At 42.9% G+C, this 16458-nt stretch overlaps 1 protein-coding gene and 1 pseudogene across 4 annotated transcripts in view; both read left to right on the top strand.

The window, feature by feature from the left end:
- The first annotated feature begins 384 nt into the window (after positions 1-384).
- The window catches only part of PAFAH2 (platelet activating factor acetylhydrolase 2), a 33941-nt gene continuing 17867 nt past the window's right edge, over positions 385-16458 (top strand). For all 4 annotated transcript variants that reach the window (XR_001595024.2, XR_001595025.2, XR_001595026.2 and 1 more), the window contains exons 1-8: positions 385-509; positions 6230-6373; positions 7311-7464; positions 8268-8364; positions 11232-11300; positions 11685-11823; positions 12816-12929; positions 15700-15791. Coding sequence is in view for 1 of the 4 variants with exons in the window: in XM_016129820.2 (XP_015985306.2) it covers positions 6278-6373; positions 7311-7464; positions 8268-8364; positions 11232-11300; positions 11685-11823; positions 12816-12929; positions 15700-15791 (761 nt within the window). In the remaining 3 variants the exon portion in view is untranslated. The remainder of the gene's footprint in view (positions 510-6229; positions 6374-7310; positions 7465-8267; positions 8365-11231; positions 11301-11684; positions 11824-12815; positions 12930-15699; positions 15792-16458) is intronic.
- LOC118606885 lies at positions 4114-4232 on the top strand (annotated as a pseudogene).

Raw genomic sequence — 16458 nt, 5'->3', positions numbered from 1 at the left:
TATAAGAAACGTGTTCTTGATCAGTCTCATATTCTCGCAGGAAGCAAACCTGGGGGGCACACAAAGCAGATTCCGACTTCCTCCTCACCTTCCTGAAACTAAAGGGAAGGAAGCCAGGGCTATTTCTGGGCACGCCTGGGAACTAAGGAACGGTGAGGCGGAGGGTTACTACTATAAGCAGAATCCTCCGCTCTAGCCTTGTGGTCGTGGAGGCGGTTTCTCTACCACCAGGGGGAGAAATCGTACCGCATCCCGGGCCTTGGGCAGTCTCACCCCGCGACAAAAGGCCGCGTAGAACTCTGGGAATTGTATTCCTAGGGTTGTAATGGTCAGTCTCGCGCGGTGCACCACGGGAGTTGTAGTTCCAGACAGAGAGGCGGGAAAGGCTATTAAGCAACAATGTTGAATTCTAAAGACTACAACTACCCAGGGGCCGTGGGTTCCTGGGTAGTTGCTTGTTTACGTCGAGGTGAGCGTCTAGGCTGCTTCTGAGGAGTCAGCTTGACGGGGTAAGTATGATAGGAGGAAACTCCTATTCTGAACTGAAGTATATGCAGACTTTTTCATATTCCAGCCCGGTTTGGGGCTCCTCTTCGTATCCCAGGAACTTCACATGAATCTTTCATCCTTTCTGTTTCCTGTTCAGGCGCCCTCCAATAACCAGGCACCTCCTTAACTCTCTTACTGTCCTCGAGCTTTCACTCCCGGAGCCTCTGGAATCCCATCCCGCGCTTTCGTCTTACGACCCCAGCCCCCACAACCCACCCTGAGCCCACAGCTTCACCTCTCTGGAAACCTGGACTTTATGCGCCACACCTTCTGTGTGCTTCCCTCTTACCCTCACTTTGCTGAAGAAAGGTCACCATTCTTTCTTCCCAGTCCGCGAAAGAGCCAGGACTTGAAGTCAGCAGAACCAGGTTCTAGTTTCACTCTGCAGTTCGCTCGCTGTATGACCTTGGGCAAATCATACAACTTCTCTGGGACTCACGGTCTCATCTACAAAACGGAGATGACAATTACTTTGTCACTCTTAGGATGAGGCCGTGTTGTGGAGCCAATAAACTAATATGTGTGAAAGTGTTTCGTAAGCTGTAAAGCCGCCACAACTGAGAGAGATTATTTTTTATTATTATTAATGCTCTGGAACACTCTTATCTTGGCTTCTTTTCTAGCTCTGTCCCCTTGTTGCTCAAGCCTGTCCCTTTAGTGCTTGATATCTGCATTCTCTAAGGGATGATATTTCTTCACTTCCTCCAGAGACTAAAGGTCAGACTAATGAGCTTTAGTCTCAAGAGAGCTTTGCCTGAAAGGCAGCCCCAGAGAAGTGCTTATCTTGGACTCATGTCCTGAAATAGCCAGTGATGAAAAGTGCACACAGCTGGCAAAAGAGCAGTTTCTGCTCACTGGAAACAGATGGACAGCTGCAGTGTAAGCCCTAACCCTTCCCTCTGGGCTCTTCTGGGCCTGTTTAGTAGACTGTGGTTTTGGTAGGGATGTCTCAGGCCGGAAAAGGCTGGGAGGAAAGAATCCATATTGCTAAAGAGTTTAATCCAGGAAAAATGAAAGAGACCTTTGCTGGGTCTGATAAAAGGGAGACATAGCTTTGTTAATTCCTAACATTTTATGAGCACTTAAAATGTACCAGGCCCTAGGCAATGTCAGTTTTCTTATTTAAATTTCACTTATGTCCCCATTTTACACATAAGGAACTTAGGCTCAAAGATGTCATATAGTTAGTTATAATAATAGAACTACCACCTATGGTTATCGTGCCTTCTATATGTCATGTTTTACATGATTTCATTTAATCCTCATCAACAACTTCATGAATGATTATTTTTCTTTCATGTGGATAAATTATCAGAGGCTTAGAACTTAAGGAATTTCCTCAAGATCATACAGCCATTTAATGGCAGAGGTGGATTCAGACTTCAACAAAAGCTTTCTTTCTCAGCTATACCATATAGCTTTATTATTAGATCAAAAAGACAGAGATTAAAGGATTGAGAGGGTTTACATCAAAGCCAAATAAAGGAACATTTATTGGGTCCCTACTGTGTAGGGATAGCATGAGGACAGTTTGGTGTGCAAAGAAGTATAAAGCACTTAAAGAAGTCTTTACCTCTTTAGTGTATCTGAAGTGACAAAGCATAAGTGTAAAAAATTAAATGCATTTATTGGATAAATTGATTATTAAGAGCTGTTATATGCAGGCTACCACATTAAACTTAGTGACTGGCAGGAATATGCTTCTGGTGGCCATGGGGATTAAAAAAGGTGAAACCATAGTTATTATCTTTTCATTAATATGAAAATAGTGGAATGGAACACTCAGTAAATGTTGCATGCACATGTGACTAAGTAAAAGAAAACTGTGTTGACTCGACCAGAGGTTCTGAAACCTTGCTGATCAGAAATACCTGGGAAGCTTTTAAAAATTACCTGATCTCTGGGAATGCGGGCCCTAAAATCTATATTTCTGAAGTGTTCCAGGTGATTGCAATGATAGGTTCAGGAACCTCTGATCTAGATTCTCCTTGGGCCACTTGCAGGCAAGTCACTGATTGAAAACTGCTAGAGTAGGTACAAATCTAAGGGATGTCATAAGAAAGCCTATGATTGGTTACCTGGGATGTGGGTGATGCAGACAGTGCTTGGAGTTGAGAGGGGGGAAGGTTGGAAGGACTTGGGAAAGCTTCAGAGAGGACCAGAGATTTCATGGGCCAGGTTTTGAAAGGCGGAGAGTCTTCTAGATAGGCACCACCATTAATTGTTTAGATAAGGTGAGCAAAAGAAGGTCGAGATACCTGGGCTGATTTCCTTGGAAAATTCCATTGCATTTATTAGAAATTATGCTGAATGCTCTGTGTGGATGTTTCTTAGGCAAAATTGGCAAGTCTGATCGGATTTTCCATCTCTCCACTCTACTTGGCATCAGTTGGTGTGAGTACAAGGAGCACAGTTTTATTTTCATGTTAGCCTTACTTTGGCCAATTAGCTTCTTTAGTTTTTATATATTTCCAAACTTAATTTAGTTAATGACCTTCCCAGAAACTTTTCAGGACTCCCAGAGTGTTCTGTTCTCCTTCTATTTAGCTGTTTTTAGGTCCAGTCATCCTGATTCTTATTCCAAGAACTGTTCTCCATGTGGGGTATGACCAAAATCTCTTCCTACAAGAAGCTGCTTACATCTTTGTCTCTCTTGACTTCCCAAATCCATTCAGTTGCTAAATCTTATTGTTTATACTTTTCACTCAATCAACAGATGCTTCTTGGATACTTCCTAAGAGCCAGGTACAACACTAGGTACTTTAAATGCATTAATTCATTTTATTTTCATAGCAACCCTACGAAGATGCATAGTGTTCCCATTGTACAGATGTGGAATCAGACATAGAGAGATCAGTTAACTTGCCCTGCTCTCCACTCCCAAGCTAAAGGAACTCTCTTCTCAAAACTCCTGCGATGTTTTGTTTGACTTTTTTTTTTTATGACAGTTAGAACTTTCAGCTGCTTCATTGTCATGTGGGTGACATGTGTCTTATGCCCATGCTGTAGGACTTCTGCCATTGATGACAAGGGAAAAGAAAGGTCAGGGTCTGAGACTAAGCAGCACACATTCAACTTCACTCTGGCTAAACAACCCCCTGACTGCATTAGGAGCTTAGCTTCTTAAAAAGAATTGGGATTATTTTAAAATTTGCTGCAGAGAAACAAAATGAAGATGTCTTCATTAGTAGACATCTTCATTAATAGTAGGAAGAAAATAATTTATAATCTTCCAAAGTTAAATGGAATGACATTAGGATTATTGGTTGTTTGGGGTTTTCCACTGCACCAGACAGCTGGCAATCAGGAGATCTATGTGTAATAATAGTTCCACCTGTGACCTTGAGCACTCAACCACTTAAGACCTTGATTTCTTCCTCAGTAAAGCACCTGTGTGTACTGGGCCAGACGGGAGGATTGTGGATGGTGGTAGAGGTGATTGTGGGAGGATTGGTGGAAATAATCTCTAAGGTCTCTTGCCCAGACATGCCTTAACTTGAACTCTCTGATCTATTCCAGAGTGTCTTAACGCAGAAAAATGTGATAATTAAAAATGTGGCATCAGTCTGCAGCCATGCCACCCTGAACAAGCCCGATCCCTTCTGATCTCAGAAGCTAAATAGGGTCGGGCGTGGTTAGTACTTGGATGGGAGACCACCTAGGAAGATCAGGTACTGTAGGCGTTAAAAAAAAATGTGGCATCAGGACTCAGTGTATTGATTCAAACAATAGATATCTAAATTCAGTTTTTTTAAACAAAAAAGGAGCTATATTGTTGACTCATGTAACTATAAAGTAGGAGTGGATCAGGTTTCAGGTATAGTCTAATCTAGGGATTGTTAATGTTTTCACAAGAATGACTCCATTTCTCTGCTGTGCTCCGGAGGTGGTTTCATCCTCAAGGTAGCAAAGTGTCTGCAACAGTTCAAGGCTTTGTATCTGTATAGCACTGTAGTTCAAAACCAGAAATCTTTAACCATCAAACCAAAGTCCTGGGCTTTACCCTGGTTGGACCAACTTATGTCATGTACCCATTCTTCCATTTACTGACCAGAGGAAACCGTGGGCTGATTGGCTTAAGTCAATTTAGGCCCAACTCTAGAGGTTAGAGGGGGGTCAGCCACACCCAAATCACAGATGTATTTTGTAAGAGGGCGAGATAGAGTGGACATCGAGAAGCAGGATATTGAGAAGTTTGACCACATTCTCCACAGTTAACAACCACATTACCGATGACCAAATTCTGGCTTTGCCTTATGTTCTTGGGTAAATTACCTGACTTTATCAAGCATTATTTTTCTCATCTGTAAGATGAGATAACAGTACATATCACAGAGGACTGTTGAAAGGATTCAGTTAAATAATACATGTACAGCACTTAGTGTAGTTCCTGGCACAGAGTAAATGTACTGATGGTGGTGGTGCCAATAGTGATGAGACCGAAGAGGGATAGAGAGCAATGGCATTAGCTCCAATATAGGAAGCAGCCAAGTTACAGGAATTTTTTTCTAGTCAGAAGCCATGTACATCTGCCATGTAGAAGGCTCCTGTTTGATCTACTGCCCTCATTATACTCTTCCCTATCTCTTCCCTGTTTTGCTCTGTCCTGTCTAGAAATGCTTTTCTTCTCTCCTGTCTCTACGTCTTCCTCATGTTTCAAGGCCCAAGTGTAAGCAGCACCTTTATAGTTAATAGTTTAGGTCAATGATTTTGTAAATATACAGTTGATCCTTGAACAACACAGGGGTTAGGGGTGCGACCCCTCCTGCAGTCAAAAATCCATGTATAACTTTTGACTCCCCCAAAACTTAACTACAGTTGGGCCTTGGTATCTGCATGGGTTGGTTCCAGGACTCCCAAGGGCACCAAGCTCCACAGATGCTCAAGTCCCTTTTATAAAGTGGCATAGAACAGTGAGTGCATACATTCAGCCCTTCGCAGCTGCAAATTCCCAAGCACGAATCGAAAATACTGGTTTTGATCCGCTGTAGGTTGAATCAGGATGTAAAGCCCAGACACATGGAAAGCTGACTATATATTTATTGAGAAAAAAAATCCATGTATAAATAAGCCTGTGCAGTTTAAACCCTTGGTGTTTAAGGGACAACTGTATAAATGAGTCTCCTCATGAGAAGGATCAGTAAGTGTTGAGAGCTCAGATCTGGATCAGACAGGCTTGGGTTCTGCCACCGTTAAGCAATGCGACTTGGGAAAGTTATTCAACCTCTTTCTACCTTCCTATCCTCACCTCTAAGATAGTACCTTCCTTAGGTGGTGGTTGAGAGGATGAAATGATGTAATGTATGTGAGGATCTCAGCTTAATGCTAATACAGAATAAATAATAGGTCTAAGTAGTTGCTACTCTTTGCTTCATGAAGACAAGGTCTGTATTATAGTCTCTGCAGCAGTTACTGCTGTGCTGAGCACAGAGAAGCTGCTGCGTAATCACTTATCAGTGGGTTTTGAGGAGCATGGAAGCGCTCTCTGCTCTTCATACCTGTCTCATCCCCCAAGCAGCCCTAAACCTTGGCAAAATCACATGATATGGAAAATTGAATGAGTCACTGGCAGGGAAGACTGGGTGACAAGGAGGGGTGGATGGGGTGGCAGATGACATGTGTTAGCAATAGAAAGCTAAGAGGGAACCCACAAGAAGCTGTTCTATGTTCCACTCTCCAGCCATCAAGGTCAGCGCGCTGCCCAAGTCGTGGTTCAATCCAACTCGTGATGAAAATGGGGATCAACCAGTCCGTGCGCTTTCCACCTGTCACAGGACCTTACCTTGTGGGCTGTGGGGATGTGATGGAGGGCCAGAGTCTCCAGGTAAGTGTCTCCAGCTCTGTCCCTACACATCTCCACTGCTGCTGCCTGCACCCCGACATCGATAGCCAGTCTGATGGTGTACTTCCAGGTGGGAGAAACTGAATTAGAGCTGGTCTGGATTTAATTATAGAGCTCCTAGGCCTGTCTTCCCTGACCTTTTTTTTCCCCTTCCAGTTAGAAACCTCTCAATAGAGATGAGGGTTTTTTTTTTTTTTTCCAGCTAGCAGGAAAGGAGGACTCTGGCTTCAAAGGCAGCTCTCAGATCTGTCTTGAGAGCCGATGCCTGACTCTGGAAAGGTTTTCAGTCTCATACTCATCTGAGTGTATGAGAGGAAGAGCCATGGGCCTTTGATTTCCCAACCTGTATAGGAAGACAGTCTCTTTTCTCATCTCCTGTCTTCCTTTATTTTCCTTTCCTGTTTAGGTTCCAGATTTTTTTTTCCATCAGTTCCTAGATTTTTCTGTGCTGGGCCCTTGTACTTCCCTCTCCCATGCAAGAGGCACATACTTCCTGGTAACCTCTCACCTACTCCCGTGTAAAATGAGTATGTTCCTGCTTCCCAAGGGCCAGTCTGGAGGTGACGCCCTGATGCCATCCCATTCAATATGAAGGCTGATCCCTCCTGGCACTCCTCCAGGCCTGGGCTCAGGGACAAATTTAAATCTTTCACTGTCCCAAGCACAAAATATTTTGGTGCTTCTCAGTCATAATTAAAAATACAGTTGTATATTTGAAATAGCATAAGCCTTACATGTATGCTAAAAATAAAATTGCTTCTTTCTGGATTTTCTGAATGTAAAATTCAGGTATATGAGTTGAAGCTAAAGTTTTCTCTTTTTGGTGTTTTGTCAGTGCCCCAAACACCTGCTGAGTGTTGGGAAGTCTGGTAGTGCTTGGGCTTCTTGCTTTGCTCAGCTGCTCTCTTCTTTCGTACAGGGGACCTTCTTTCGACTCTTCTACCCGTGCCAGGAGGCAGAGGAGACCATGGAGCAGCCCCTGTGGATTCCCCGCTATGAGTACTGGACTGGCCTGGCTGATTTCCTGCAGTTTAATAAGTACCTGGGGGGTTTACTGTTCAACCTGGCTATGGGTAAGAGCTGGCCTCACCCCTCAGATACTTTCCCAGATTCTTGATTATGTTCCTAGGAGATCCCTGAGTAGACACAGTACCTTAAAGCTTTCATTGTCCAGCTCTTCTGTAGCGGGGCATCCATTAGTTAGCATGGTGTGGAGAGTTGGGAGAGAATTATATACAAGCTTTCATTAAGGAGTTAGATTGCCCTGGGTTCTAATCCAGACTTTATCATTTACTTTATCATGTAGAGCTTGGGCAAGTTACATAACCTGCCTGAATACCTACCCTTACAGGTTTGAAGTCTGGGATGTACGCAAAGCCTCGAGTACACTATTTGGGATAATAGAATGTATTCCGTAAATGATGGCTATTCCTCATTTATTTAGCATGTATGATTCCCACTCTGTGTCAGCTATTATATAGATCAGAGAAACATTCTTAACTGCCAAAGAGCTTACTGTCTCCTGCAGTTCCCCCTCCAGCACTGTCCTCTGCTGGGTGGGGTCACATTAAATCATCTACTTTCTCCAAATGCTCTACCATTAGGAACTCTACCCACTGCCTTGGCACCTTAGGGATTTACTCCCTAGTTGTTCAGTACTTCCCATTTGGATTTGGCTTCCCATCTTCTATTGTGTTCATGCTTTCTAGGGAAGAAAAGGGGAAAGAACAGGTGATTGACTTCCCTGGGCTGCCCAGGGGCGGATGTGGTCCTCCAGACAGGAGGGACACGTGTTTCCATCACGGCTATGCCCAGGCTGCCCTTGGGATTACAGCTTTGGGGCAGCCAGAGATTCTATAGCCCGTATCTCTGCTAGGGTCTTGTCGCCTGCCTGTTAGCTGGAATGGTCCCTTTAAGACAAAGGACTCTGGATACCCCTTGATCATCTTCTCCCACGGCCTGGGAGCCTTCAGGTAAGAGCTTCTATCCCTTAGACTTTGTCATATTCCTTGCCTGGTGACAGCTGCTGAGTCTTATTCTCAAAAGGCAGAGAAATAGATATTTCCATCTGCCAGCTGTCTTACCTACCATCTGCTTCATTCCATAGCATTGGGTCCACCTCTCCAAGGCCTTTCCCAAGCTCCTGTCACCTGCTGGAACCTTTCAGCAGGCTTCACATCCTTTGCTTCTCATGTTCCAGCATTTATATAAATAAACACTTTTAGCTTTCTTCCTGTATAACAGTCCAGAAGTATTAGAAGGAGCTTGAGCTTTATAGTTAGCTATTTATTTCACATATGGAAGGGTAACTCTGCCTGTGGCGTTGACATAGTGGTGAATGAGAGGCTCACTCCCTGCCCTTGTGCAGCTTGCAGCCTCACACGTAAATCTTGGCCGTACCATCTGTGCTCTTCGTGAGCTTGGGGCAGTCGTAGAACTTGCTGAGCCTGGATTTCATCACCTGTCAAATGAGGATGCTGCTCTCACAGGGCAGTTTTTGAGGATTCCATTAGACTGGCACCAATAGGTGTACACACATGCAGTTCTCTTCATTTCTATGTGGAGAAACATAGGATGGTGACTGTAAGATCTCTTTTACAAGACTTTGGGAGACCTTGGCCTAAATTTTATTAATCAGTATTCAGTCAGAATTCTCCCCGTGAATTCTGATGTCAACACTTCGGTGTACTTTTTTAGCTTAATAACTATAGTACATATGTCATATTTAAACTTTTGAATTTCCTCTATGTCCATTCATCATTGTATAAGTCTAGTTTATGTCCCAGAGTGTTACACATCTTAAAGGCATCTGTTACCTCCCTACCTCCCAAACTATTATGCACACTGTAGCCAGGGAGATCTGTTTTAAAACCAAATGCGATCTTGCCGTTCCAGCATTTAGAACAGTGCCTGGCACTTGGGAGGTGCTCAATAACTATTTGTCAAATGAATGATTGTTTCTTCCCTACTTAAGTCTTTTTAATAGCCCTTTGAACTTATTTCAACTTTTTTTATGGTCTTTCCTGGAGGCAGGTCCAAGACAAGTTTCTAGCCTTGTTTGTTGCAACTTGCTCCACTCCAGCTCCTGATACAAACTAACCTTTCAATTCCATAAGTATTACCTCGGAGTTTCATCTGTGCTGTGCTTCGTGGATATTCCCTTTTCCTTGAATATTTGCTCTTCTTCCCTCTTCCTTTTTCTCTGCTCCCTGTTTTGCCTAGTTAATGCCAAATTACCTTTAAGGTCTTAGTTTGGATGTCACTTTCTTAGGGACATCCATCCTGACCCCTACATTATATTAGGTTAAGTTTTCTAGTAATATGCTTTCATAAGATAATCTGTACTTCTCAGTACTTAACATAATTGTAATAAATTAACTACTTGTGTGATTATTCTCTAATGTCTGTCTTTCCTACTAGATTGTAAGCTCCACGAAGACGGAGACCATGTCTGTCTTTTCTCTCTCCCAGTGCTTAGAACAGTACCTGGAAAGTAGTTATTTGCCAATAAATATTTATTGAATGAATACAAAAGCTATGTTTTGCTAGGTTTTCACTCATTCAGAAAATATCTGTTGAGCACCTACTCTGTGCCAGTCCCTTGGCATGAGAGGAAGGTGGGACATACAGAGATAAACAAAGCAAGGACTTTGCATCCACTAGAGAAGGCTCAGTATGGACTCATGTAACTCTAGCCCACAGCAGGAAGTGGTGAATTGATATAGAGATGAGGCTAGCAAGGCAAGTTCGAACTAGAGAGAGGTCAGAAATCTCTCTGGCTTTTAAGTCCAGTTCATTGCCTCCCCGGGAGAAGTGGGAGAAGGTGAAAAGAAACAAGAAAATGACCTACTTAAATCAATTTGGATTCAGGGATGTTGTATATAACAGAAAAATGCCAAATAATCGTGACCTAAACAACATAAAGTTTCTTTCTTTCTCAGATAAAAGAAAGCTAAAGGTAGACAGAGCTGATGTGGCAGTTCCACAAAGTTATCAGAGGAGCAGACTTCTTTTATAATCTTGCTCTGCCACAGGTGGCTTCCATTTCTAAGGTTATATCTCATGACCCAGAGTGGCTGCTTTAGCTCTAGCCATTGCATCCACATTCCAAGAAGGAAGCACTTTCCTTTAAAGTTAATTCCACCTTTTCTTTTTACTTTTAAAAATATGTTTCTTAGAAAATTTTAAATTACTTATGAGGGTAGCATTATATATTTTTTGGCTGGGCTAGAAAAATCACACAGACAAACCTGGCTGCAGGGGAGGCTAGGAAATGTCTTTTGATGGCATGATAAGATTCGGGTGAAAATCAGATTTTGTTATAAGGAGGAAGGGAAAAGAGTGTTCGGAGTAGGCAGTTAGTAGCGTCTGCCATATTTCTTTGTTTTTCTGGGAAGTTAGAGGACAGACAAAAAATCCACACGCTAAATCACAGATGCGTATTTGCATTTTAAAGAAATAGCCAGAATTCCTGTCCCTGAGGTACTCACAACTACTTAGGGAGACATATAATATATAGACAATAGAAATGCAGTTGTTGAAATAACCGAACTGTATTGTGGGGTGAGGGGTGGGCTGGGTTGTGGAGATGAGTCAGTATTTGTATGGGATTGGAGAACATCATGGGTTGATTTGTACGTGCATCCTGGAGGAGAACACTTGAGCCATGGTGAGAGCTGGGGTATTCTGGCTGGAGAAAGCACCTCGAGAAAAGCTTCTACAAATGAAACTTTCTTCATTCAATCTTTTGAGATGGCCACTAGCAGAGCATGGTTGGAATGGGGGCTAAGGGTGGGCCATTCTTCTGATCACTTTTCTCTGTTCTTTCCTGAATCTCTAGGACGGTATATTCAGCCTTCTGCATGGAGCTGGCCTCCCATGGCTTTGTAGTTGCAGTAATGGAGCACAGGTGAGAGATGACAGTCGTCATTAACTACTTATGGATTGGGCGTTTGCTTTGGGTGAGGATATATGCTAGTCCTCTATCGATATATTATTTCTAATCCTCACCACAACTACACAAGGCAGATATTATGCTACCCATTTTAAAGGTGAGAAAACCAAGGTTCAAAGATGTTAAGTAACTTTCTGAAAGTGACACAGGTGAATTGGGGTTTAAACCCAGGTCTCCGAAATCCATGTTTTTTCTACTTTCCTATACATGCCCCAGGTCTTTTTCCCCATCAGCTGAGGGAGATCCAGAGTGTTTTGGCTGAAAAGGATGATTTGGTAAAGGGCAGAAATTACTTCAAGTGTCTTCTGGTTTTTCTCTCTTGTGGAATGTGTATTTCAGAGATGGGTCAGCTGCGGCCACCTGTTTCTGCAAGCAGGCCCCAGAGGAGAACCAGTCCACTGAGTCACTGGAGGAGGGATGGATACCCTTCCGTCAACTTGAGGAAGGGGAGAAGGAATTCCATGTTCGTAATTCCCAGGTAGGTTTGTGCCATCTGGAGAGAGGTTGTTACTAAGCCTTTCCACCCTATACTACAGTCATTAAGAAGGTTTTTATCTAACCTCTCTTGAAATCGCAAAGTGAGTATGCGTTTGCCACATCTGTAGGTAGAAGTAGGGTATTGATCAAGAATCTTATAAATGCAAGTGACAGAAACCCAACTTAAGCTTGTTAGGCAAAAAAAAAAAAAAAATTGGTAGGCTTATATAAGCAGACTGTAGGAAGGGCAGGACCACTGGAATCAACTCAGATGTTGCCAGGACTTGTTTTTCACTCTCCCCTGTTTCCTTTGCTGGTCGGTCTCATCAGCAAACTAGCTTAATGAGATTAGAACCACAGCTCTTGACAACTCTGAGGTTGCATATGTTTGACATCACCATCTGAAAGAATAGGACTGTTTTGGGGTTGCTCCCCTAGGCCCCCACCCCTGTCCTAAGCTACAATATGACAAATTCTGGAGAGAGAGTCCTAGGGAAGAGGTACCAAAATGAGAAGTTCCCATTAGAAATACACTGTTAGATTATTTATTTGTTTGCAGGGCGGAGGGTAACCCTCAAAGGCAGGGTTAACAGGAGAAGTGGGGTGGGTGAGTGCTAGGCAGAAAAAACAGTAGATGTGTGCTATGAAAGGGCAAGTAGAATCCAGTACTGGATTGATACTAAGAACACCCTTGTTACCTTTTGTTTTCAAAACGTTTTCATATACGTTGTCTTGTTTGGTCCACTCGACAATCCCATGGGTAGGTAAGTAGTGAATAGCAAGGCTGACTCCATTGTATTGTTCGTTAGGTGATGCTTATGTGAGCTGCTGAGGGGGAGCTTAGCCTTTCTTAGCATGTGAGGCCCACAGTTCTTGCTGAGATGTGGGTGAGCAAACTACCCCTGCATTCTTCCTTTGCTCTATAGGGAAGCGAGAGTCTCGCTGCATGTTCATGCAATATTCCAGCTCCCCCTGAGACTATCTCTGTTCCAGGTGCATCAACGGGTAAAAGAGTGCACACGGGTATTGAGGATCCTGCAAGAGGTCACAGCTGGGAAGACCGTCCCCAACATCTTGCCTGGTGGGTTGGATCTGATGACTTTGAAGGTATGACAAAAATTGGTATGACCATGTATTCTGGAGCTCATGTATTCATTAGGACTTTCTTGGTTACACATAATAGGAACCTACCTAACTCACTAGTTTATACCAAAAGAGAATTTATTGGCTCAAATAATTAGGACGACCAAAGGCAGACTGGCTTTAAGCCAATGTAGTTAGACCCAGTGGCTCAAACATTGTTATCAAAGCTCTGGCACTCTTCTTCCTTCTTGCTTGGTTCCATTCTATAGACGTGGACTTCATTCTCACCAGAACACCTTCATTAGGTATGAAAAGTATTAGCTGGCGGCCCAAGCCTACATTTTAGCCCTGCTCTAGATTTGAAAGAGAGACTCAGCTTCTACTAATCTGGGAAGGGGGTGGTCCTGCTTGGGTCACATGCCCCTTCTGGGCCAATCACCCAGAGGGGCAGGGTAGTCTGATTGGCCTGCCTCGGTTACACACCCACTTCTGGGTCAGAGGAACCTAACATCCCCATAGGGCTACATGGGTGAGGGAGAGATTGTCTTTCTCCTAAGGGAAGGGCTATTAAACAGCAAAAAACCTGTGTTCCTTGCAGGTTCATTCCTTCCTTCGAGGGAACTCCAAGAACCCCCAGGAAGATAGAAACTGCCCTGGCAGTTTGGTGCCTGTTAGGTACATTTTCCTTCCCCCTAGTCTTTCTCCCCCTCATTTTAAAAGGAACTCAGACTCTATTTGGAGAATTAGGAAATCACACAAAAGCATGAAGAAAAAGGAAAAAAATTTCGACATTTTGATGATCAGTCTTCCAGTTTTTAAAAAGTGTATAACATATGCATGTATTTTTTAAAAACAATAATGTTATTTAATACAAGCTATTTTTTGGCCTTTTTTTAATTTAGCAAATATATATAAAATAACAATTATTACTTTAAGAGTACTTACGATGTAAGAGCTCCTCACACAAATGTATGCAGTAAGTACCTACCCAAGGTTACGCAGCTAAGGAAGTGGTAGAGTTAAAATATAAATTGGAGGTTTTTGATCCCAAAGCCTATGTTGTGTGCTCCAAAGCCTCTTTAGAAAATATCTTTCAAAGGCTCTGGTAAAGTCTTCTAGGGAGAAGCATCTGCCTAGATGGCCAGTAGGTAAGATAAGGCAGAACTAGAAATCTAGAGTGCTTTACCAGCTATTTGGAGTGTGTCTGTCAACCAGATAAGCAGGGTCCCCAGGCACTGAAGTCTAGGCCTGCAGGCCTGTGAGCCTGAGACAGGCACTGGGGCATGGCAAGCTACAGTGCAGTTGTATTAGTTAAGAGGTGGCCTTTTGAAGAAATTCAGAATTAAAAAAGCTCAGTAAATTTTCACCTATCAGATTAAGATCTGAAAATTGATTACCCACTGGGAAAGCTGTGGGGAACTAGATAATCTACTATATTGCTGGTGAGAGTACAGATTGCCCCATGCAGGGCAGTTTGGCAATAGCCATTCACAATACAAATGCACACATTTCTTGACCCAACAGTTTCCAGTTCTGGGAATTTATTCTACACATACCTGCACACAGGCAACATGATATACATATAAGGTAATCATTCTAGTGTTGTTTGTAATAGCAAACAATTGATAATGCCCTAAATGTTCACCAGTAAGGTAGAACTCAGTCACAAGGCCACATCTAACTGCTGGGAAATAGTCTAGCTTGTGTGCAGGAAGAAGAGAAACAAATTTGATCACTAACTGTCTGTATTATGGTGAAATCAAATGTAACTGTAAAAAAGGAAGCACTTTATATACTAGTATGCAAAAAGTAAGATACAATATCATGTGTAAAAAAGGGGGAAGTATATATTCATGTTTACCTGTGTATGCATAAGTAGGTTTTGCAAAGACACAGAAGAAACTTACCTGTTTAGAGACAAGGAGTGGGCAACTATGTGGAAGGGGAAAATGGCAGGTGGGAGACTTCTCTATGTATTCCTGATTTTAGAGTTATATGAGTATATTAACATAGAACATACCTGAAGAGGCTACCGACCAAGTTGCTGATCTGGAGGCATTGAGCAAAGGGGGAGGATTTAGATACAAAGCCTTGCGATAGAAATTAGGGAGAGCAAGGGTTCAGGGCAGAGGCCAGGCAGAAAAACCTAGAGAGTTTTCCCAAGCCCCTCATTGGCAGCTGCAGTAACTTTTTATATAACTACCCTGAAGGCTTCTAAGGACAACCAGAAATAGATACGCTGAGAGCATGTTAAAGTGAGCACATTCACTCTCTGGTGGATAAAAGGACAGAGATCCAGAGGAAGTAGAACCTGAGTTAGTTTTTATATGAGCAGACCTTGCTTCAGAGCAGAGTGGACGGGGCAGCAGGAACTGCCCCATTCTCTCCTTGACTTGGTGCGTGTGTCATCCCGTTGTAGTGGTTTTAAGACAAAGATCTTGAGGATGGACCGTTCTCACTTTTAATGTGCTCTTAGACTGATGGGATCACATCATGTTTATTCATTTATTCATAGATTTTTGAATGTCTACTCCAATCCAGATATTGTAAGTGGTAAGATTACAAAAATAAAGATGAAAAACATGGTTTTCAGAATGCCTGCCTACCGAAGGCTGTTCAGTCTAGGGATTGCCTGACAGGCCGCTCGTCAGTGAGCATTAGTGTGGTGTGAGGGGCTCACACACTGAATTGTGGTTCTGCATCATTGTCTCCCCATTTCTTCCCCTTGCCCCTGAAGAATTCCTAAAACAGCACCCCTGCGTTTCTGCCTCGGTAAGTTCTCTGCTTCCCTCAGGGCAGCATCGACATGAACTGTGTGGCTGTGATGGGACATTCATTTGGAGGGGCGACAGCTATTCTGGCTTTGGCCAAGGAGACTCAATTTCGGTGAGTTTCTCAGTAGTGCTGCTGTTAGCTTCACACACCATTCATTCATTCACCAAGTATTTGTTACACAAGTATTATGTTCTAGGTACTGTTGTGGGGGCTGGAGATTCAGTGGTGAACAAGAAAACAAGTTCTCTGATTTCATGGAATTATGTTATTGTGGAGGAAGCAGACTAGTAAACATGCTAACAGATAACCAAATCCCAGCACCCAAGTGCAATGAAGAAAATAAAATAGGCCAATATACTAGAGTATCAGGAGGCTTCTTTGAGAAGGTGACATAAGCCAAGGCTCAAAGGCAAAGAAGCCAACCATATAAAAGTGTAAGGGAAAACAATTTATAATAGCCAAGATATGGAAGCAACCTAAATGCCCATCAGCAGATGATTAGATAAAGAAGTTATGGTTCATCTATGCAATGGAATATTACTCAACCATTAAAAAAATGAAATCCTACCATTGCAACAACATGGATGGACCTAGAGGTTATTATGCTGAGCAAAATAAGTCAGACAGAGAAAGATAAATACCATATGATTTCACTTATGTGCGGAACCTAAGGAACAAAAAAGAACAAACTAATCAAAAACAGACTCACAAATACAGTGGACAGTTTGATGATGGACTAGGGCGGGGGTTAGGGTCTGGGAGAATGGGGTGAAGGGTT

This window comes from Rousettus aegyptiacus, unplaced genomic scaffold, assembly GCF_014176215.1.
Source record: "Rousettus aegyptiacus isolate mRouAeg1 unplaced genomic scaffold, mRouAeg1.p scaffold_m13_p_1, whole genome shotgun sequence".
NCBI classification, from domain to species: Eukaryota; Metazoa; Chordata; class Mammalia; order Chiroptera; family Pteropodidae; genus Rousettus; species Rousettus aegyptiacus.
Note: the sequence above shows the minus strand (reverse complement) of the source record. Positions and strands in the feature narration are given on the sequence as shown.